This window comes from Sarcophilus harrisii, chromosome 2, assembly GCF_902635505.1.
Source record: "Sarcophilus harrisii chromosome 2, mSarHar1.11, whole genome shotgun sequence".
Taxonomy (NCBI): domain Eukaryota; kingdom Metazoa; phylum Chordata; class Mammalia; order Dasyuromorphia; family Dasyuridae; genus Sarcophilus; species Sarcophilus harrisii.
Window position 1 is genome coordinate 612920811 of NC_045427.1, and position 21588 is coordinate 612942398.

The 21588-nt window shown below is 42.9% G+C and overlaps 2 protein-coding genes across 10 annotated transcripts in view; both read left to right on the plus strand.

Annotated features, from left to right (window-relative positions):
• The window catches only part of PPP3CB (protein phosphatase 3 catalytic subunit beta), a 50851-nt gene extending 43146 nt beyond the window's left edge, over positions 1-7705 (plus strand). For 3 of the 6 annotated variants that reach the window (XM_031956502.1, XM_031956504.1, XM_031956505.1), the window contains 2 exons: positions 4747-4776; positions 6104-7705. In XM_031956502.1, coding sequence (XP_031812362.1) covers positions 4747-4776; positions 6104-6282 — 209 coding nt within the window. In that variant the 3' untranslated portion in view covers positions 6283-7705. The remainder of the gene's footprint in view (positions 1-4746; positions 4777-6103) is intronic. The other 3 variants (XM_031956506.1, XM_031956507.1, XM_031956508.1) reach the window with 1 other exon arrangement.
• A 134-nt stretch (positions 7706-7839) lies between these two features.
• LOC100914408 (annexin A7) overlaps positions 7840-21588 on the plus strand; it is a 41989-nt gene continuing 28240 nt past the window's right edge. For 2 of the 4 annotated variants that reach the window (XM_031956509.1, XM_031956510.1), the window contains exon 1: positions 19876-19937. Coding sequence is in view for 2 of the 4 variants with exons in the window: in XM_003755104.4 (XP_003755152.1) it covers positions 12548-12732; positions 12957-13112; positions 13196-13320; positions 13584-14153; positions 14444-14537; positions 14744-14963 (1350 nt within the window). In the remaining 2 variants the exon portion in view is untranslated. Of the gene's footprint in view, positions 12733-12956; positions 13113-13195; positions 13321-13583; positions 14154-14443; positions 14538-14743; positions 15910-19875; positions 19938-21588 lie in introns of those variants that run through there. The other 2 variants (XM_003755104.4, XM_031956511.1) reach the window with 2 other exon arrangements.

The following is a 21588-nucleotide window of genomic DNA, read 5'->3' on the forward strand; positions in this document are numbered from 1 at the left end:
GAAAAAAAATCGCAGCCCCTCAGATTTTCAGTAGAGGATGTGGGGCCAGCTCATGTCATTCATTATGTCTAGGAAGTCAAATGTAATTGATTATTTATTTATTTAGAAGCATTATTAAAACTTCAGCTCTTGCTAAAAGCCCCTACTTTTAAGCATGTGAATCAAGAACATTCAGAATGGAAAAAAATGTGATTCCCAGTTTTTTATTGTTTGCTTTTCATTTATGTAATTGTATTAGATTGTGGGAAATTTTAGATATTTAATTTTAGTGTTAACAGTCTGCTCTGGGCCCTAGAACATTACTATGCACTTCATTTGCTGACAGATTTGTGCAAGGTTTTGTACTCTGGTAAATGATGCCAAAGTTTGTTTTCTGTGGTGTTTGTCAAATGTTCTATGTATAATTGATCGTCTCTGTAACATGCTGTTTCCTTCCTCTGCAGATGTAGCTGCTTTCTTAAATCTGTCTGTCTTTCTCTAGGTATAGCTGTATGTCTGTATAAGTATGTTAAATTAAACTACTCTATCAGACACTTGTCTGTTTCTTGATGTAGAAGCAATTTTGTAGCACCTTGTTTTAAGGTTGGCTGCATTCGCTGCTGCACTCTGTGCATTCTGAACAATTATGTAATCGAGTAGATACTAACTTATTGTTATAAGTGGAGAATAAAGGGGTTGAACTTAAATCCTGTAAGTCAAAATTGAAAGGGTGTTTATTAAGTGTGCCTATATTTTTGCATGAAAATAAAAAGAATTCTCATAAAGCATTCCTGTAATCTGGCTCATTGAATATTTTGTAACAAAAAAAGTTAATTTTTTTGAGTTTCTGTAAATACTTTTTTTTTAGAAAATTTATCACAGTTTAAAATAGGGAAAGAGTGAATGTGAATGTTTCAGACTATGTTCAGTGACCAAAGTCAAGGTTTCATTTCTTTATTTTAAGCAGTGGGGGAAAAAAGTGACATGGATAGGAGCTGATTTACTTCTTTTGCAGCCCCCACTGACAATGACTTTCTTATGGGTCATTGTTCTGCTAAGCAAAGCAGCACCTCTGATTTTGTTCCTCATTCTTAATAAAAAAAAAGGCTCCTTTTTTATATGTGTAATAAAACTTAATGATTATAGGGGAGTGACATAGGAACTTTTATTTTTAAACTTTACTTAAAATTTCAATTTAATTGAATTTTCACAATTTCATTTTATTCACCATAAAATTTAAATGCTAGCATTTCAGACGTTTGTTATTTGGACAAATTATTTTTTACTTGTAACTTGTATATGTCCTATTATTGTATGTGATTGTTTTGTCTACAACAACCAGTAATGTGTATGAGGAATCCCTCAAGCTATTTTGAAAAACATTTCCACAATTCCAGTTTTCCAAAATTTCATACTGAATGAGATTTCTCTCTCTCTCTCTCCCTTCCTTCTTCTTTCTTTCTCTTCCTTCCTCCCTTCCTTCTTCTCTGTCTCTCCCCTCTCCCCACCCTTCTCTCCTCTACTTCCCCTCATCTTTCTCCCCCTCCCCCTTTCTGTCTCCCTCCAATGATTTTTAGGAATTCTGTAATTCTCTTCCAGGCTATGTCCTTCAGTTTTCTCTGGATACAATGTAGTTAATTATAAGAGGAGAAAATAGATTTGAATAGTTTTCTTAAATGTATATTAAATGAAGCAAGAAATGGAATAGTCACCAAATTCTTCCCCTTTTCCTATTCCCAAAAAAGCTTAAATAGGAATGATAGTGTGATAACTTGAATTTTTTTTTTATATTCTTCCATCTAGGATCTCAGAATAATAAAAGTGAACAGAGAGAAGGTTAAGTTACTTAGCTAAATCCCTACTGCTAGTCAGTTTCTCTTAGGTAGTTTGTCAGTTTTCCTTATTTATCCTCAGCATGTCTTGTATTCAGGCTTATTTGCAATTGTCTACTTTGTTCTTTTATTTTCATACTTTTTTGGCATCTCTGTTTATTCTGAATTTACATATATTCCAGTGGTCTAGGGAATTCTTTTGAAAACATTGCTGTTGTTGTTAGAGAATTTTTTGATAAAGCAGCAAAGAATCCCTCTTCTTCATGGACTATTTAATCAGCTTCGATTGGATCACGTGGAAAAATTGAGCCCTAAGTACAGGTAGAACATGGCAAATTCTTCTAAGGCATTATCTTGACTTTATGGCTTCAGTGTTCTGTTGGAGTGATTTCCTGGGACACAAAATATTCTCATATGCAAAAACAAATATAGAAATCTCTCTCAAAGCCACATATAAATGATTTTAAAATTATCTTAACATTTTCAATTATTTAGTTTCTATGACCTTAAGCACAGAATATATGGCATTATTGAAACATGATAAAGCTTGTACTTATTTTGGTTTTTAGTCAAGGAAATGAACCGATAGTAAATAAATTTGATGAACCACACAATAAGATGCTGCCTTCACCAGGACATCTGTCTTGAAGTTGTGTCCATAAATTTCTTAATAACATATTCTTCCTGGTCATTCATTATGCCATTATAATGGCACACGATTCAAACATTGGTGTGCTTGAATCTGTTAGGGCTCTTTTCAGTATGTCCTTGGTAACTGAGAATTGTCGGAGGAAAGAAACTGCTTTTGGAAGAGTTTAGCAATTATCAAGTGATATTCTTTTCATTTTGTTGTTTATGCTTCAAATTATCATCTCTCTTTTCCAAGCAATCTGTTTGTTGTGATGTTCAGGTTTAAATATGGTGTCATGGAATTTTCCAGAAGGTATTTAGAAGCACTCCCAGGCCTCAAAAGACAGCAAGGAATATAGATCTATCTTGGAAAATAGTGTAACATCACTAATTTTTTAAGTCTATGAGGTTTAAGGAAATATGTATTATTACATTTTGAGATATTTTGCCAACTTTATTAACAAACTTTCTTACTATTGATTATAATACTATAAAAGTATATTAAGTGTATATAAAAGTATAAAAGTGGTACCAAAAGTACTGTTTTGATTATTGTAATAAGAATTGCCATGACTCAGTAAGCTATGAACTGATTCACTTTAGTTAACCTCTGTTCTCCAGAAGAATAATTTAAAACACAATCTCTTTCCCTCTTCCCTCCCCTGAAAAAAAAGAAAAAATACGACAGAATTATTGTAAAGATTCACTTTTTCCTATTAGGTTTTTTAAAATTGTAATGCTATTTATCTTTATTTTTAATGAGTGAGCATGCCAGTGGTGAACTGATAGAGGTGGCTGCTTTACCTAATGGCTTCTTGTTTGGGCACATTGCAGGGGCGTTTTCTAATTGTGCAGCACTATATTTTTAAGCTGTGAAGTATACAGTGGATATTACGTGTATGTCTGCTTTGGTTAGTAATGTATTTTATCCATTAAGGAAAATGAACTACTCCTTTGTTCAGTGTTCATGAAATTTCTTTTGGGGCATCAGATTATTTTAAAGTTTTACAATCCAGCAACTGTTTTTTCTTTCCCAGTCTCACTGAATTCTTTAAGATTCTTTGGTTCTCTTGCCCTTATAACTGCTTTAAATTAAATTTGCCTTCATTCTTATAAGATGTTTACAATTAAATTGTCCCCTCAACACTTTTGTCGGCCTTATTGTAGAAGTAGTTGAGATCGTCTTACTGGTCTGGTACTGGGCCCTGTGTTCTCTGATAGAAGATGGAGGCAGTCAGGAGAGTGCTCCTCAGGTGTGACAAGGAGAGCTAGAGCTCTCTATTAAATTATCCTTGGGTTACTTGGAGGGTTTTTTTATTGGTAGGGTTTGAGGATAGAAGTGAATAGAAGATCTTTGACAATAAAAAGCACAACAGACACACTGGAGTTCTCTGACTGGGCCACAATGGCCCACTGTGGGAGTCTACCTCTCATCCAGGAACATATATCTGTATCTGTGCATATATGCCTCGGGGAGTTTCTTGTTGGGACAGAAGAGAAAGGCATTTTCAGGATATAGCCGTGTTTCATTCTAGTTAGAGAAGTATTGGATTTGCTCGATGGCCTTTACCTCTATAGCTTAGGTTATAGGACACCAGTGGGAACTTGTCCTCGGGTGTTAGTCTCTTTAGACTTTATAATTTTGTCTTCATAAGAGAACGCCCTTCTAAAGAGAAAAGGCATTTTTAGTGTTCAGATTATAGCCATGGATGCTTATTGAATTTTCATCATCCTAAAACCACAGCTTCCTTGGATTTTGAAATTTATATTGATATTCTTCCCCCTCTCCCCTTTTGAATTTAAATGCTGAGAAAACCCAGGCAGTGAAGAGCAGAGTTCCATATATGCATAAAAGAAAAGACCCAGGTAGCATCAGTTTTGATTTACTGTTAAATCCTGTTTTGGCATCTCTTTAGAGAATTTCCTTGAGACTGATGGATAGAACATAATAGAGACGCTGTAAAATTCTTGAATCATTGGAGTACTGGATCCTAAATGTACACTTAACATAGGAGTGAGCTGGGGCAGGTGCTGAGCTGTCTGCGTAAAGGAATGACTGTCTCTTCTGTGCCCTGACCATTGTTGTCATAGTGCTGTGTGTAATTGTGCTGTGTCAGGAACTGGGGGCGGGGGAATGGGGTGGAGCTCTCCCTTTGATAAGGGCACGGTTTTTTGGTTAAACTATGAATTGATGTAGCCTGGGGAACTGTGATATTTTAAGTTGATCATTGCCTTTTCTGCTGTACGATATGACCCTTCTCATCTTTCTCGTTCATTTTGCATGCCTCTGCTCACTTCTGTACAGCCACAGTTGAGGCAATTGAGGCTGAAAAAGGTACGATCAGAGTCCTTGCACTGGGCAAAGATCTGTGGTATGTGGGTGGGCATCAGAAATGTCCCCTGGGGGGGGATCTCACTCTCAGCTTGCACAGCCCAAGATGAATCAGACTCACTGACTCATCATATTTACCCGTAACATGCCTTTTTTCTCTCCCTGAAGATTATGGTTCATAGTGATAGGACAAGGGAAGTTTTTTAATATTTTTCTAATACAGTGTTCAATCAGCTTTTAACATTCTTATTTTGTTAGTATACAGCATGCTAAAATTTATCTCACAGTGTCTTCAGTCGCTTATTTTAATGGAGATGTCTAAACTTATCCCACAAAGAGTGATTCACTTCATGTTTTGCATGTTTTTGCTCTATTCTGATTTGTTTTACTGGAGTGACTTTAGATTTGGGGGTGGGTTTTTTGTTTTTGTTTTTTGCCATTTTCTAGAATGCACCCAAATGTGCAAGAATTGTCATATTCTCCCACTACAATTTGGGCTGTAGTCTGCTTCTATGATTCCTGTTTATGTATTTCATGTGTTGACCTCTGATAGTGCACATTGCTGCCTATGTTGCTGCCCCAGCCGTATGTTTGATACATGGTACACAGATTCTGAGCCCCAGGGACTGCACGTGTGAAACAGCTTGTCTGTACCCACAGCGTGGGGATCTTTCTCGTGCATGTATGATTGAGGGATGCACCATGGCATTTGGAGAAGGATTGCCTTGACCTCAGTGGAGGGTTTCTGAATAACACTTGGTGAATGGTGTTCCATTGAGGAGTCTTCTCCTGTAGCATGAGACTAAACACCTTTGGGCGTCAGCCATACTCTTCCCAAACTCATGCAGATATTTTGCCTCCTTCATTTCACATAGGTGATGAGAAGGGTGGTAGTGCCCAGGCCTCCTCAACAGTTCTAATCCAGTAAATTTTAACCTGTTGCACTTGACTCTTTCTTCCCCTCATGTTTCTGGTGCAGTGGAGATCTCAGGGTCTGAGTTAGAATGAGCCTGATGCAGAGAGGTCAGACTGAGGTCAACTTGATACTGTTGCTGGGTTTTTGATGGGATTGGGTTTTTTTTTTCCTTCAATTTTTAAGGCTATGCTAACACTTTCCATCCATAATACTCTATTATTTATTTTCAAATAATTTACATCATGTTTGCCGTTTAACATTTTAGGGGGAAAACTCAACTTAGAAGTTTTTATGCTGCTTATAGCCATGATTGCACCTTTGGGCTTTTTATCTTTAAGAAAAATAATTTATTATTTTTTGAAGTTAGACTTTTTTTTTCCTATTACTGACTTATCAAATTTGCATTTTGTTAAGCAATACGAGGATTCTCTCCACCACATAGAATCTGCAGTTTTGAAGAAGCAAAAGGTTTGGATAGGATCAATGAGAGAATGCCACCCCGGAAAGACGCTGTGCAGCAAGATGGTTTCAATTCTCTGAACACCGCACATACCACTGAGAACCACGGGACTGGCAACCACAGTGCCCAGTGACCCACGGCTTCCCGGGTACTCTCGCATCTCGGGCCCCAGATGGACAGGACACCCAAGGAGCCAGAGGGATCAGCTAAGCTGACTGTAAATGTCACCGGTCCCTTTGGAGAAACCATTGTGCTTTTGAGACCCCAATTCCCTCCCCAGAAGGAGGCTTGAGGGCCCTGGGATGTGCTGTGCTATTGATGAAGTTGCATTGCTGGCAGCCGAGCCAAGGTGGGGAGTAGAAAGCAAGGGGTCTGGGGGCTGTTTTCTGTGGAGAGCATCTTGACCTCCATTTATGCTTGTGATTCACACATTTAAGTTTACAAATGAGAATTCCTCCCTCTTCCTCCTAGAACTAGATTTTTTTCCAATCAAGACTTCAGACACACTTAAATACTATTTATTCATGGATTTTGGTTTCTTAAAATGTCTTTAAAGGTTATATTAGAATGGTCTTAAAATACAATTCTGGGGTTACAAAGTTGTATTTTTGAATCATGGGGAAAATACCAAAAAAACCCAGTTGGCAAATGTTCAAAGTACTGACCTCAAGTCTACAGTCTTCACTAGTTCTGTATTATAGTTTAATTTTTGATTATGGATGCATAATCTATCTCAAGGCAGAACTTTGTTACTTGATCACGGATCCAAAAACTCAATTAGAATCTTTTTTTCCCAAATCTTTTGAGATTTGTACCCTTGGGATTTAAAAAGAAAACTCCTAAATTTCAAAAGTACATAATTACAGAATTGCTCATTTAAGGTATCTTTAAAAAAGCTTGTACGTTGTCAAAGTAAATTTTACTTCAGATCATGTCTGTAAAACTTGACATTGTATTTTGTGTATGCATGTTTTCATTTTGCAAATATTTAATATATAGGCCTATGATGTACAGGTACGACATGTATAAGTTGCCTAGATGTTATGGGGACTTTTAGTTTATTGTGAGTATTCAAATTACTTCAGTAGCCAGCAGGGCTGTTGGCTTCCTATAATTTTTATGAATTCTTATAAAGGAAATGGAAAATGTCCTGGAAGTGTTTTTGTTTATACAAATGCTGCATAGAAGCTATGGTTCAGCTCAACCATTCAGACATTCGTGAAAGCGTAAAGTCAAAACTGCATGTTGAAGTTTTTATTTTGATAGTTACAGGACTGCTTGGTTAAAAATAAATGGAACCATGTGCTAGTTTTTCACAATTATTGGTCTGTCTAGAATGCCGCTCTAGCTGGTATCTCCCTTTACTTTGGTGACCTCATGCCCTGGAACACAGCTCAGAACTCCAGGCAGCGGAGCCATCTCTTATTCTGTTTGCCAGAAAGTGCACCCTGTATGGTCTCCTGTCTAAGTTGGAAATATTATGCATGTGCAGGACTATTTGAATATTTTATAAACAGTAGCACACAATAAATTCCATGCATGGGCCGCTGCTCTTATCTCTGTGTTGGGTTTTATTTGGAAGCTGTGATCTGATCTCACCTGGCTTAGATTTTTCAAATTAGATTTTCTGAACCTGTGTCTATTCAATTCAGTAGGTACCATGGAGCTGGGCACCTCATCCTTTTAAAAAAAAAAAAAAAGTGTTTTATCTCTTTGATAGTAAGCTGCTGTCATGATTTGACAGGTTGAATTGCTGTCATCTGAAAGTTTGATTTCCCCGACATTGTGTTTGTGCTTTTGCCACCTAAATCTATATGGAAGTATATACTGTATATTTGTTGTGTAAATTTGCAAAAAGAAAATGTCAGTGTTTCAGACAATGTTATTGTGCCCTAGAATTAGTTCACAATTGGGGTTAGCTACTTTGTTTTGACAGCAGGCAGGAAAAGTTTTAGAAGCTGCCATTATATGCTTTTAAATTTCCATCTTTGACACCTTTTCCTGGAAACTAAGGCAACTAGAGTTTGGTGGGTTTTTATTTTTTTGTAAATAATACAACATAATTGATAGAAATTTGAATATTACTTTTGTGCAATAGTAATATTAATATATTATAAACATTTGTTGAAATAGTTATTATAAACTTTCCCTTATTATTATAAAAGGTAACCAACAATACTTTTTCAAGGATTGATTTTCTCTTTAAATCAGTCATCTTTTTTTATCCCAGGAACTTTCCCTAAAGGTGTTAAACACTACTCTAAAGATTATGATGCAGTTCACATAGGAAAGATGTGTACCTCTAAAATCCTTTCTAATTGAGAATTTAGCAGCTTGTTATATATACTCAGAGTGATTCTCCCCCTCCCTTAGACCTAATTGATTCACTATTATAACTAAGTAATGTCTCTGTGGGGTGACATTGGCAAAAAGATGAAAAAGGGTACACATGGAGCCCTATAAGTTGGTCATTTTTGAATAGAAACCCCTGTCTGCTCTTCAGAGCTGGTTTCATTGCAAAGTATAGTATTTATCAAGCAATTTTGAGAAAGAAGTGAATGTGTATTATACTAATTAGGATATTAAGAAATTTAATCTCTCCTTAAACATGGTACACACTACAAAAATATAAATTGTAATTTAAATGCGATGTTTCATTGTCTTTGGCATCATTCTTTTTCCTAATAAAGGATGGCTCTTTTGTCATCTGTACCTAAAAAAGCCCCAAAGTCCCCAAACCAATAGACCTTTTTTCCCCTTTTAAATCTCCCAGCTGTTCTGCATTGACACTTGACACAGATTTACTTTTGTAGCAAAAGACTGAACATTGACTAAAAACCTCAAAAAGTCTCCTTTCATTGCTTATACTAGTTGCTGTTCACAAGACTTTCTTGCCTATTGCTATTATATGAATAGGTGGGGAAAATGGAGCCATATTGTGGTTCAGTGTCCTTGGAAAATTTATTCTGCCTTTCACTTAGCTAATCAACATTTATTAAATTCCTACTTTGTATTTTGAAGTTGCCCTATAAGGACTTTGGGACACCTGCCACAATTCATTCTCTACATACATCAAGGGAAATGAACTTGACTGGTGACATTTCAAAATATTGGTGATCTTCTCCAGCTTTTTGTAATGTTTGCAATGCAGGGTAATGCTGCCAAATGAGACATTTGTGAAAAGTCTGGGTCCTTTACAAATATAGGAGGCTGAATATGACCACTAGTCTGTAGATCTTCATTAGGGCCTAGTGGATATGAACTAGCTGATGTCTTTGATGAAAATAAAAATTAGTTTCTTGGTCCTACACATGCAGGTTTAATTGTTTATAGTTAATGTCAGTAACTCTTGCCTGGAAAAGTGAAAGGATGGCTGACCCGATTCTGTGCATGACTGCTAAGATATCACAGGTCTCACCTTTGTGAGTCACTTGTCCTGTGTTATGAATCAGATTGAATGGAAATTTAGTCTAACATTTCCTGAAAATTATACCTTGTGAAGAAGTAGGCAGAGGGAGTCACCTGGTATTTCCACTCAGATACTTTTCCTTTTAGGGAAAGTAAATTTTAGGGATTAAATAAGCTATTTTCCTGGCTGCATGTTTCACTATTTATTGTTGAGCTTTTCTTACCGTCCTTTTTGCTGTTTTCTGCAGAATATATAAGACTGTCAGATTTGGTATATAGAATATTTATTATACTAAAAAGGACATTCTACCCTACAGTATTGATGGAAAGCCTATCCTGGACACAGTTGATTCCTTCATTCCCACCCTGCCCTAATCTGACCACTCTAATTCTCTGAGGTACTGAGTTATTGCCCATCCCAACGAAATACTGATAAATAGATTCCATATGATTTTCCCTGAAGCATAGTCAGATCTGGACTGAACAAAAACATTCAGGATTGGAAGCAGCCTGTGGAGCCAAAGATTCTACCTCTGTCTGTCTGGTACCTTTTTCCCAGCCATCCTTTGGTGAATTTGAGGAGTGTTGACAGCCACCTGAGCTCCATTGGCAAAGAATAGGGGTCAGAATAAGCTAGGTCTTTGGCAGTGGGCCAGTCCCCCACTATTCTCATTAGGGAGAATTTGGCAGTCTAGCTGGCCAGGGCTACTCAATCACAAGGGTCCAACATTTCAGCAGTTTGGAGAGTAAAGTGATAGGAGAAGACAGCTGTAGCTCAGCCATAGCCCAGAGTCTGAGGAGATAAAGCTTTCACTTCACTTGAAAGAAAGAAAAGGAAGGAACCAAGGCTTAGCAGGGTAAGTCACTTCTTCATCAACTTGTCGTCTTAGTTTATAGCTGAGTGAAGTGTTCATCCTCCAGGAGAGTGTTAATCACTGATTAAGGAGCTGAGTGGGGCCGTTTGGGCACACTCAAATAGATATCTTTCTGCTATTTCCTTTTAGTTCTCCCTTTTTCACAAAGACCCCACAATATCCTCCTCTCCTTTTTCTTTCCTCTCCCAAGGGAGAAAAAAAATTTTTTTTAATTGCTGGTGGGTGACTCAGAAAATAAGAATTCAAATAAAAACAGACAGATGGGCTCTTTGGGTGGTACAGGAATGGGGGGGGGGAAGGATTTTGATTTAGTAACCTGCAGGGGGAAACTAAGGATTTGATGTGAGAACTTTAAATCTAAAACTAAATGTGCTGGGGTTGCTTGGGATCAGGATTCTGGGTCAAGGGAGAAGTACTATCTCCATGGGAGGATGGCCACACATAGAAGTTAGAGACTAGTGGAATCTTGCTCCCTGGAAATTAACTTTTTCTAGACTGATGTAATGACCCTGTTTGGGGATGGGATAGGATGTGTGAAGAAGCTTTTAAGAGATTTCATTTCTACCTCCTTAACTTTTTCTGTCTCCTTGAATGTTCTTGCCCTATTCTTTTCCACTTCTGAGCTCTGTCCCTTCCCTTGCTAATCTTACTGAGCTTTAAAGAGTTCAGGACTGTTAGTAGGAATGTTTCAGTCAGGGGACCTGAATTTGGGTCTCAGGCACAGATATGAGGACAGTGATATATATAGATGCAAATGCATAGACCATCTCCATTCCATACCCTTAACCCTCTGCCAAGAAATCACTTCAGTCTGTCCTGCATCGTTCATATGCTTCCCACATTGGCTCTATCATTGCTTACTAGGCTGGGACTGACCATGAGACAAAGCCCTAGGGAGTCCATGTGTCAACTTGTCCCGTGGGGAGAAAAAGTCTCCCTAAAGATAGATAAGTGGGGCAGAGAGTAATTTCGTTATCATTTCTAGCCCTAATTGGCTTCCATTCTAAGGGAGAGTTCAAGGTTAGCCATTAGGTTGATACTTCTGAGTTGAATTGTAAGGTTTTGCTGAGAGTAACTGAGCTAACTAGTCTCCTTCACCCACATACAACAACAAACCTGCTTTCTTCGGTATTGCTGGGGATTTCAAGGGCAGATGGTGGAAGGGAAGCAGATAGCCCCTGGACCTGGCCACTTGTCAGTGTGAGTAGGAGAACTGAAGTCTAGGGAAGGAAATAGGGGATTTGAGCATTTCATTTTTTGCTAACTCTGGTCCTAGATCAGAGGTTGATCCAAGAGTTTCCCCTGTAAACGCAGAAGTTGGAAAGTTTTGATGCTAAGATCAGAACTTTTATCTGCACTCACAAGTGGTTTATTAAATATAACTGGTGCCTATCATTTTTCTTTTACTTGGGATGGTTACTGCAAAGTAGTCCCTCTGTCTCATCATCATTGATTCCTTGTAACTTGCCTTTTCTGCCTTAAAATGGATCCTGGCTTCCCTACTGCTACTTCTAACTGCCATGTTCTCTCTTGCCTTGGTTGTTGTCACTGGCCCAAAATGTTTCTTACTCCCCTGTGAACCAACCCAGGCCAATCTGTTTGCTATACCCATGTTTAAGATGATCCTGTCTCTGCCTTTGCAAATATACCTTCCATCTCATAAAGCTTCATCGCCATCCGTCTCTGTTCACCCATGAAAACTCCGTCTCTTCTAGGAACGTTTTAATTAGCCTCACTTCACTGAAGATGTCTTCACAAAACATAGTCTTCAAGCATTTATGTGCTTGGTTTACATAATACCAATTTATACTTGTTTGTGTCTTTTTTAAATTTTATTATATCTTTTCGTGTCTTTTCCCCCCACCTACCCCCCAGTTAGATGGTTAGCTCTCCCACTAGACAGTTAAATCAGAAGCTGGCTTCTCATGTTATTCAAAATTCCCTATTATGGGGCTCGATGTGCAATAGGCACTCTAAATATTTGTTGACATCAGAAGAGTGCCCTCCCCCGAGAAACTTGAATAAGCTGTGATAGTTAAGCTCTGGCAGGCTTATTCCACAAGTATCCAACCCTCAGGAGGCCGTTCCACTTCTACGCTGCAGACTCCAGCTGACATGGCTCCTCGGCGAAGGCGCAGGAAGCGCTCTGCACCAGTGGCTTCCCCCCAAGGGGCTCTGACCCCCACAGTCTCAGGTCCCAGCATTGATGCACTTGGCTTTCTCTCTTTGGAGAGTAATGTCCCTGGCCTATCCCAGGTTATCCTTCAGAAGCTGAACATGAAGAGCTATGAGGAATACAAGTGAGAACTTTGGAGAGAGGAAGGCTTTGTGTTTTGGGTGGGGGGCATATAATTAGAAGGTGTGGATAAAGCATTTGAAATAATCCCTCATGCCCCCCTCCCTCAGGGACTTGCCTGTGTCATTCTTGATAGGATTAGAAATGGATGAGATTTAGAAAGTATGAAGGATTTGAGGAGAGGATGAGAGTTTGGGGGGCAGGGATTCTGCAATGTTGTTTCTGCAGGGCAGTGGTGAATGGGGGAACCCCTGGGTCAGGCTTTGGGATTCGTAGCCTCAGCGACATGTTCCAGCGCCTGGAAGACACCTTCCAGTTCTGCGCCCGGTGCCGAGTGCTTCCTGACCAACTCCCTGATTGTCAGCTCCTTCGCCGCTGTAAGAGGTAAGATCACAGCAGGGGGAGGTGCCAGGGAGAGTCCTGACTGTGATTCCCGCTACAGACTGATGTGGCCCCTTCTCTACCAGGTGCAGAAATGTTTACTACTGTGGTCCTGAGTGCCAGAAGGCAGATTGGCCGGCACACAAGAAGGTCTGTGGGGAACTTCGGCTTGTGGCTATAGACCGGCTCTTGGAGTGGCTCATGGTCACAGGTGGGGAATAGGAATTTGGGGCAGGGGCTGTAGAAGTGGACACTGGTGATGGGTGGAAAGAAGGCTTGGGGAGAGGGAACTATTACAGGGTCTAGGAGTAGGAAGCAAGATCCTGGCAGAATGGAAAGGGACAGGGAGGATGGGGTAGAGAGAAGGAAGCTCGTATGCCTGGACAGAACTCATTTGGAAAATTGCTTTGTCTCTTACTAGACGTGGCCTCTCTTGCCTCATCTCATTTGGATTTTTCTTTTTTGTCCCTTCAGGTGACCTCTCCTTACCTTCAGGACCTTGGCCATGGCCACCAGAGGCTGTTCAGGACTGGGATACTTGGTTTTCAATGTGGGGGACACAGCTGGATACTATGCTGGAATCTGTTTTGGGTAGTCATGCAATGTCCACCTTGTGGGACAGTGTGGGGCGGCCACGGCCAGACCCAGATAGCCTCCGGGGCTCCCTGCGACGGCTTCTCTCAGACACCCTTTCTCAGCCCCTGACATTGGGATTAGGGCTGCGGACATTGGTGGGGAGTACGGGGAAGCCAGGGGGGATCACAGTGCATGTGGTAGGTGCCTCCCATGTAGAGGCTTTCCTTACTAGCCACAGGGCCTATGATGAGCTCAGACACATGTTTCCTGGATATGCTGGCCTCCACATAGTCATGGTTGGTGTGGACTTGGCTGTGGAATCCCTCCCTCAGCTTTCCTCAGTCTTACCCTCAGCTTCTGGTACAATTCAGCTCAGCAGCTACCAGGGCCTGTATCATGACTTCTGGGAAGAACAAATAGAGACGGGCCGGGCAGTCTGGCCAGACTTGGTAGCAGGGTTTCATCCAGGTAAGGCTGTGACTTCTTAGGGGGGCTGGGATCCCTAGAGGAAATATTAGTGCTCTCTTTTCACAAGAGGAGCCACTGACCTGTAGCTTCTTCCCTCCTGTCCTTGGGATTCAGTTGCTTGGTCTGGTCCATAAGTAACATACTATTGACCTTGGTTGCTCATTAGCCATTCCTGCTACAATTGGGCCCAGATTGGGCCCAAAAAGAAGCTTAGGAGATGGAAGAGAGGTTGTTGAAGTAGCCCCCATGATTCACCACCTTGCGTCTTGCCTTCCCTTACTTGTTCTTAGGTTTCCATGCCAGCCAAGACTTGATGGCTGGCTGGCTGCCCACCCTACTGCTGCTTCGTGATTATGAGATCCCCACTATCTTCACTGTCTATAGGTGAGCTCCTTTACCCGTCCCACACACCTCGTTTTGTATGGAGGAGCTCCTCCTGCCCCTCCTCCCCATCTTCATCCTCTAGGGGTGCCCTTCTTCTCTGGACTTTCCTGCTATGCTCAAAGAACATGACCCTGTTGGATGAAGTAAGACCCAGGCTCTATATAGAGGGAGCCACCGATCCTGAGCTATTTCTCTGCCATCTTTAGTCAACAGGAGCTGACAGCCTCTCTGCAGATCCTCAGAAAACTGGAGACTGGAATCATTGCTTATGGAGATAACCCGTTCACTTCCCTTAAACCTGAGCAAGCCTATACCAACCCCAACAAGCAGCCTGTGTACTGCAGTGCCTACTATATCATGTTTCGGGGGACTGCCCACCATTTGGATGGAGAGGAAGCAGTAGGGAAAACGAATCATAGGATGTAGACAGCTGGGGAAACTTTACAAACATCCTTTGATCCTCATGACAACCCTTAGGGGACCTTTATTAGCTCCATTTTATAATGGAGGAAATTGAGGCAGAATAATTTGCTCAGGGTCTCACAGCTGGTCTCTGTCTGAGGGCAGAACTGCACTTGCTCCCCCCCCCCCCAACACCAGTCAGCTCATAGTCCCTGAATCAGTGTCTGTTCTATCCTTTAAGAAGTGTCCTAAGTACCACCTTTTCTGCTGCTCTTGGGATCTTTCCTGAGGGTTGCCCTCAAACTTTTGTCCTTGGAACTGTCTCTGTTCTGTTAGTATCCCAGGTGCTTGTGAGCTCTTAGTTTTGGACTGATGGAATTCCTCTGTATTACAAGGTCCCTGCTGGTCCAATAAATTTCTTTAGGATTTCTGGAGTCTCTTGTTTCTTAGCCCTGTTGCCTATTTTTGGATCAAATTTACGAATTGATTGGTAGAGGGAACTCCTGAAGAGGAAACTTCTATCAACTCAGTTTTGCAATCTGCTCTTAGACAATTGCCGGAAACATTGCTAATTAAAGTCCTTGCTCAGCTTCACACAGCCAGCCTAGTGTGTATGCTGGATGGGGGACTTAAAGCCGAGTCCTTCTGACTCCCAAGCTCACTCTCTGCATGTCATACTGCTTCTCACTCTCTCTTAAGTTGGGGAGGAAGGAGATACTTCAGATAGGACCTCAGGGCTGAGCTACTCAGATCTGCCAGATGATTGATGAACAGTGTCTTTTTAAAAATTTTTATTAAAGTTTTTTATTTTTCATACTTTCCAAAACATGCATGGACAATTCTTCAACATTAATCTTGCAAAACCCTGTGTTCCAGTCCCCACCCTTCCCTCATGCCTTCCTCTAGATGTCAAGTAGTCTAATATATGTTAAACATGTTAGAAATATATGTTAAATCCAATATATGTACACATATTTATGCAATTATCATGCCACACAAGGAAAAAAAGAGAAGAAAAATAAAATGCAAGCAAACAAGAGTGAAAATGCTGTTCTGATCCACACTTAGTTCCCATGATTCTCTCTCTGGGTGTAGATGGCTCTCTTCATCACTGAACAATTGGAACTGGTCTGAATCATCTCATTGTTGAAGAGAGCTGTGATTACCACGCTAGCACCTCAGATACTTTAGAATCAGCCGTAGTCAGGATAAGCAAAAATCCTTGTTCTTTATTCTTGGTCTTTAGGGATAGAAGTGAAGGGGATGGAAGAGAATCTCTGCAAGCGCCTTCTCCTTCTCCCTCGTCTATCCCAAAGAGTGACCCTGGCTAGTCTTACTCCACCCCCTAGTCCCTCCTACAATCCTCTGTATACACCAATTATTGAGCCAGCCTGGATAGTGGAAAGGACCATTTTCCAAGCATATGCCCTTAGAGTATTCTCCAATCGGTAGTTAGCCTCAAGCATTCAACAGTCCTGACCTTGGTGCATCCACTCAAGAGTTTCAGCTGTCTACAGAGAGCCATGCAGCTAGGTGGTACAGTGGATAGAGCACAGCCCTGAAGTCAGGAGGACCTGACCTCAGATACTTCCTTGCTGCGTGACCCTGGGCAAGTCACTTAATCCCCAATGACTCGGTAGGGGGAAAAAAAATTGATCCTCGTATAATCTTGTTGCCATGTATAATGATCTGGTTCTTGAGCAGTGTCTTTTCAAGCCTGTCCCTTCAGCTTGTTCTCTCTCATCCCAGCTCTTCTTTGTGGAGCTCGGGAGGTTCCTGGGTCTTCCTTTCAGCTGGGCTCTCTCACTTTAGAGCTCTCCACTTCCTCTCAGCACATTTCACATCCCAAGTGGGTGAATGTAATGCTACCTCTTACTCAATAAAATATTGATTGAGCTACTGTGGTCTGCTCAGAATGCAGTGACACGTGCAGAGGAACAGAACAGGATCCCAGTACTTGGAAAAACTTACAGTTTTTAAAAAAACAAACATCATGAAACTGATACATGCTAATAAAATGAAACATCTTTTGGGAGAGAGGGTTTCATGGAGCAAAGCTTCAAGAATGGGTAAAATTTAGAAAGGCACAGAGAATGGTGTGTCCCAAGTAGAGAGAATGATAGCAAAGGTATCAAAGTGGGATCATCCAGGCCATGGTTATAGAACAGGGGATAATCGTAGATCTTGGAGAAATTAGAGATGGAAGGTTTTCAGAGACCATTTAGACCCTAGATTCTTAGCCTTTTTTTTATTTTGTAGATTCTTTTTGGTAGTCTGGTGAAACCTGTAGATCTCTTTTCAGAATAATTTTTAATGAAGATAAAAAATTTTGGTTTAGAAATTAGTAAAAAAAAAAAATGTCATTTTTGTTCATCCAAGCTCACAGACCCCCCCCTCCCAAAAAAAAAAATCTATTCATGAATGCTTTTGAGGACAGGGTTAGGGGTGTCTGAACTTCATGCATTTTATTTTTATACACTTGTTTCCTTGTGCAGCATGATAATTACATAAATGTATATACATTTATTGGATTTAACATTTCTACCATCAGATCCTCTAATCTGGACCACCCATTTAATGTTAATAGTTCAGGGAACTAAGACCACAAAGGTTAAATAATCTGCTCAAAACCACACAAGTAGTAAATAATTATGATTGAAAACCAGGTCTTCTGCCTAAAAATCCACCTTTTCTACTATATTATTCCACCTGACTAGCATGTAGAACATAAGATTAATTGAAAGTCTAGAAAGGTACATTGGGGATCAAATGGGGAGAGCAAACTAAAATTTAAATACTTTAGTAGTCAGTGGGGAGTAGGATAATGACACAATCAGATTTTTGCTAAAGGAATATCAATCTGGCTGCTTTGTAAAATGGTTTGGAGAGGAAAAACTGGATGAGCTATTGCAATAGTCTAAGGAAATAGGTATTGAAAATGTGAACCAGGGTGGTGGTGATGAGGCTGAGAATGAAAAGACAGCTGAAATTCATCATGGAGAAAGTGTGACTTGGCAGCTAATTGAATTTGTTGGGGGGAGAGGAGTAAAAGAAGAATCAAACCAGGTTCTGAGAGGTTGACTGGAAAAGAAAAATGGTGGGACCATTAGAAAATGAAGGAGTTATTTTTGGAGAAATTAAGATTAGATAAAGCATTAGAGACTCCCAATACCTAACACTATGGTAAGCACTGGGAATTCAAATACAAATAAAATTCTTGCCTTCAAGGAACTTACATTCGAGTGGCGTGGGGTGGGGAGAGACACATAAAGGGGAAACTGAAAAGGAGAGAGTTGCTATTCTCAGTGGGCAAGGTGGAACAATTGAGCCTGTTTAGAGGCAAGTGTGGTTGGTGTGGGTCTGTCCAATGAAACCTTTCGGATGGAGGTTCCTAAGAAGAGCTAAACTACAGAGATGTCAAAGTTGGAATTGGAAAAGTCGAGAGGAAGATTTAGAGGCCATAGAAGTCCAGGAAATTGGAATCCAAATTCCAGAGGAGGAGGATATTGGCTGGGTCTTGAATTCTGATGTCTAGCAGGCGGTTGGAACTTTGGGACTGATTCTCCACAGAGAGCGGGAGATAGAAATTTTAAGACTATACTGCATAGAGGTGATAAGCGAAGCTTAGTATTTAGATGATCGATGGGGAAAAAAGATGCGACAGAGAGATGATAAAACATTAAGGTTACTATGTGCAATGGCAGCATGTTAAGCATCGGGGGTTAAATTACCAACAAGACAGCCAATGAGGACCTTGCATTCTCCCCTGGGAGGACAACGCATGAAAGCAGGGCATGTTAATGGCCTGGAAATGCTGTGCTGGCCAAGATCTGGCCAAGAGAAAGGCCGAAGTCGACCCCGAGCAGCCCAGAGTGGTTTCAGGTGTAAAGTCCACAGTTCTCTTGGGGAAAGGAATTGGAAATGAGCTGAGTGCAAATGGCCAGGTTGAGAATAATAAAGATGGAGCTAGAGACAACACAATTTAGAAAATTGTGGCGTATGCAGTAGCAGTAACTGCTGTTTGCCTGGTTCGTTCATATCGATACAGATTTAAAGGGACACTGGAGGGGACTCTAGCCCAGCCTCCTTATTTGAGGTAAGGGAGCTAACAGATCCAGGGAGCTGTAAGGGGATTGACCTAGCTTCTCTAATTCCCCTACTTCCCACACTACAAATTAAACATTTCTCAATGTTGTCTAAGGCTTACTTCATGTCCCAGCCCTTGAGCTTTTTTTTTTTTTTTAACCCTGATAGAAGGGTAAAAGCGCGGGAAGATGAAAAAAAAAATTAAAGTTTGTAAGTTAAAAGCAGGGGGCTATGAAACCTCAAAAGGAGGGAGGTATCCTGGAGAAGAGTGCCTGGGATGATGAGGGAGAATATTTCACGTATAGGAAGGAAACGGTCTGAGGAAAATTGTTTATTTTTCAGACCCTCTTTCAGTTAAAACATGAGTGACCCCGAAAACCTAAGGTTTCGGCTATCTTCAAACAAGTAGAGCTGGAAGGGACTTGAAAGGCTTTTGATTCCAACTCCTTCGCTTTACAGAGGAAGAAACAAGCTGGGGAAGACGATGACATTACCAAGGTCACACGGACGTAACTGACACAGACGATTCGTGTGGGTGCGGTAACGGCAAGAGAAGGGTTAGGGGCGCCGGTGCCTTCCTAAGGAGGGGCAGAGATGCCGCAGCCCAGGAGAATTGCGGCCCTGGCCGGACCGCGGCCCCAGAGGCGGAGGGAGGGGGTGTAGGGGATATTGGGGTGCGGGGGGTGCGGGACAGGACTAGGTGGGCCACTCTCAGGGACGGGGACGCGAGAGGGTGGGGCCGAGGCTCTGCGGCCACCGCCCCCGGGCCAAGGGGAGAAAGGGGGGCCGCACCCCAAGCTCTATCTCCCGGGCCAGGCCCCGCCCCGCCCCCTATCCCGGCCCCGCCCCCGGCTCCATCTTGCGGGCCGGGCCAGCAGGGGCAGTGGCGCGGCTGGGCTACTCTGCGGGCAGGTGAGGAGCCTCGGCTGCCCCCCTCCCCTCGCTGGCCCGGGCCGAGCCCGGGCCGCTCCCCTCGGGTGTAGGAGAGGCGGTGGGGGCGGAGGTGTGGAGAGGTGCTGGGGTGGGGGACGCGGTGAGGTGGGAGCGGGACCCTTCCCCTCCTGCCTCCTCCTACCCCCTCCAGTCCCCTCCTACCCTTTCTACCCCCTCCTCGCCTCTCCCGCCGTCTCCCTCCCTCCCTCTCTCCCTCCTCCTCTTCTCCCGTTTCTTATTCTTCCCCCTCCTTCCCCTTCCCCTTCCCCTTCGGCGCTTTCCCCTCCTGCCCCCTCCCCTTCCCTTCTGCGCTCCTTCCGCATCCTCCCCTCTCGCCCCTCCTTTCCTGAGACCAGCCCACAGTCCAGCTTCCAGCCTCGGAATGGGGCGGCGGACCCATAGCCCCGGGCGGGCGGGGTCCGGGATCTGCTGCGTCACTCCCTCCTCCCTAGTTCCATTCGGCGTTTGGGTCCCCACCCTCCCGATCAGGAAGGTGGGAGCCCTAAGTGAGAGGTCGGGGTGGGGGTGGGGGGATCTTCTCTCCCCCGATCCACACCCCCTCCCACTCCCCCAGGGCTGCCCAAATCCCTCTCCCGCCTCCCCCCGCAGCCTGGGACTGCCGGGACAGGACGGTCTCCGCCAGCCGCCCCAGGACCGCCCCGGACAGCAGCCCTTTCCCGGGCCCCCCTCCCGCGCCCACCGGCCTCTCCGAAAGTCGCCGAGGCCGGCCTCCGGGGGGATCCTGCCAGGCTTTCTGAGAGCTCGGGGACAAGGGGCCGGAGATGGTCCTTCTCCGCCCTGGCTGGGGCCTCCTCCGCGCGCCGGAGGGCTTGAATGGAGCCCCCCAAACGTCTCCGTCTGAAAGACGCAGACTGGCTGTCCGCTGGGACGGCAGAGAACCGCATCCTCCCCCGGGTCAAGGCCGCGTCCTCCCCAGGGTCAAGGCCGCGCCCTCCCCAGGGGGCAAGGCCGCGTCCTCCCCAGGGGGCAAGGCCGCGTCCTCCCCAGGGGGCAAGGCCGCGTCCTCCCCAGGGGGCAAGGCCGCGTCCTCCCCAGGGTCAAGGCCGCGTCCTCCCCAGGGTCAAGGCCGCATCCTCCCCAGGGTCAAGGCCCCACCCCACCCCTCTCTCCGGAGGGAGCTCCCTCACTTCCACCTCGTGTTCGCTGGCTGGTTGGAGACGGGTTTGGAACTGAACCTAAACAAGGCCCTCCCCAGCTGGGGGAGGGGGAGAAAGCTTTTTCCAGGGAAGTAGAAAATAGGAACAAATCTGAGCCGCTACTAGAGCGCTGAGACAAAATTCTCCATTTTTAAATCCTGAAAATGACGCTTTGAAAGGTGAGACTTCAAGGAGGGTTCCAGATATTCTTAGTATTTTAAGCAGCAACAGGAAAGAATGACAGTTTGCACCTTTGTGGGACCAGTCCCCTGTAGGGAAGCCAAAAAGACCACCAAAAAGAACTAGGAGGGAGCTTGGCCACTATGGACCTTGCTTCTGGCAAGTATCAAATTAATATCTAATCTCTCCTAAATTGATAATGGCTGTTAATGAACCACACTCACCCTAATATTTTTCCTTCAAGGACTGATGAATGCTGAGAATTTCAAGAAAGACTTGGGGGTCAGGCAAGC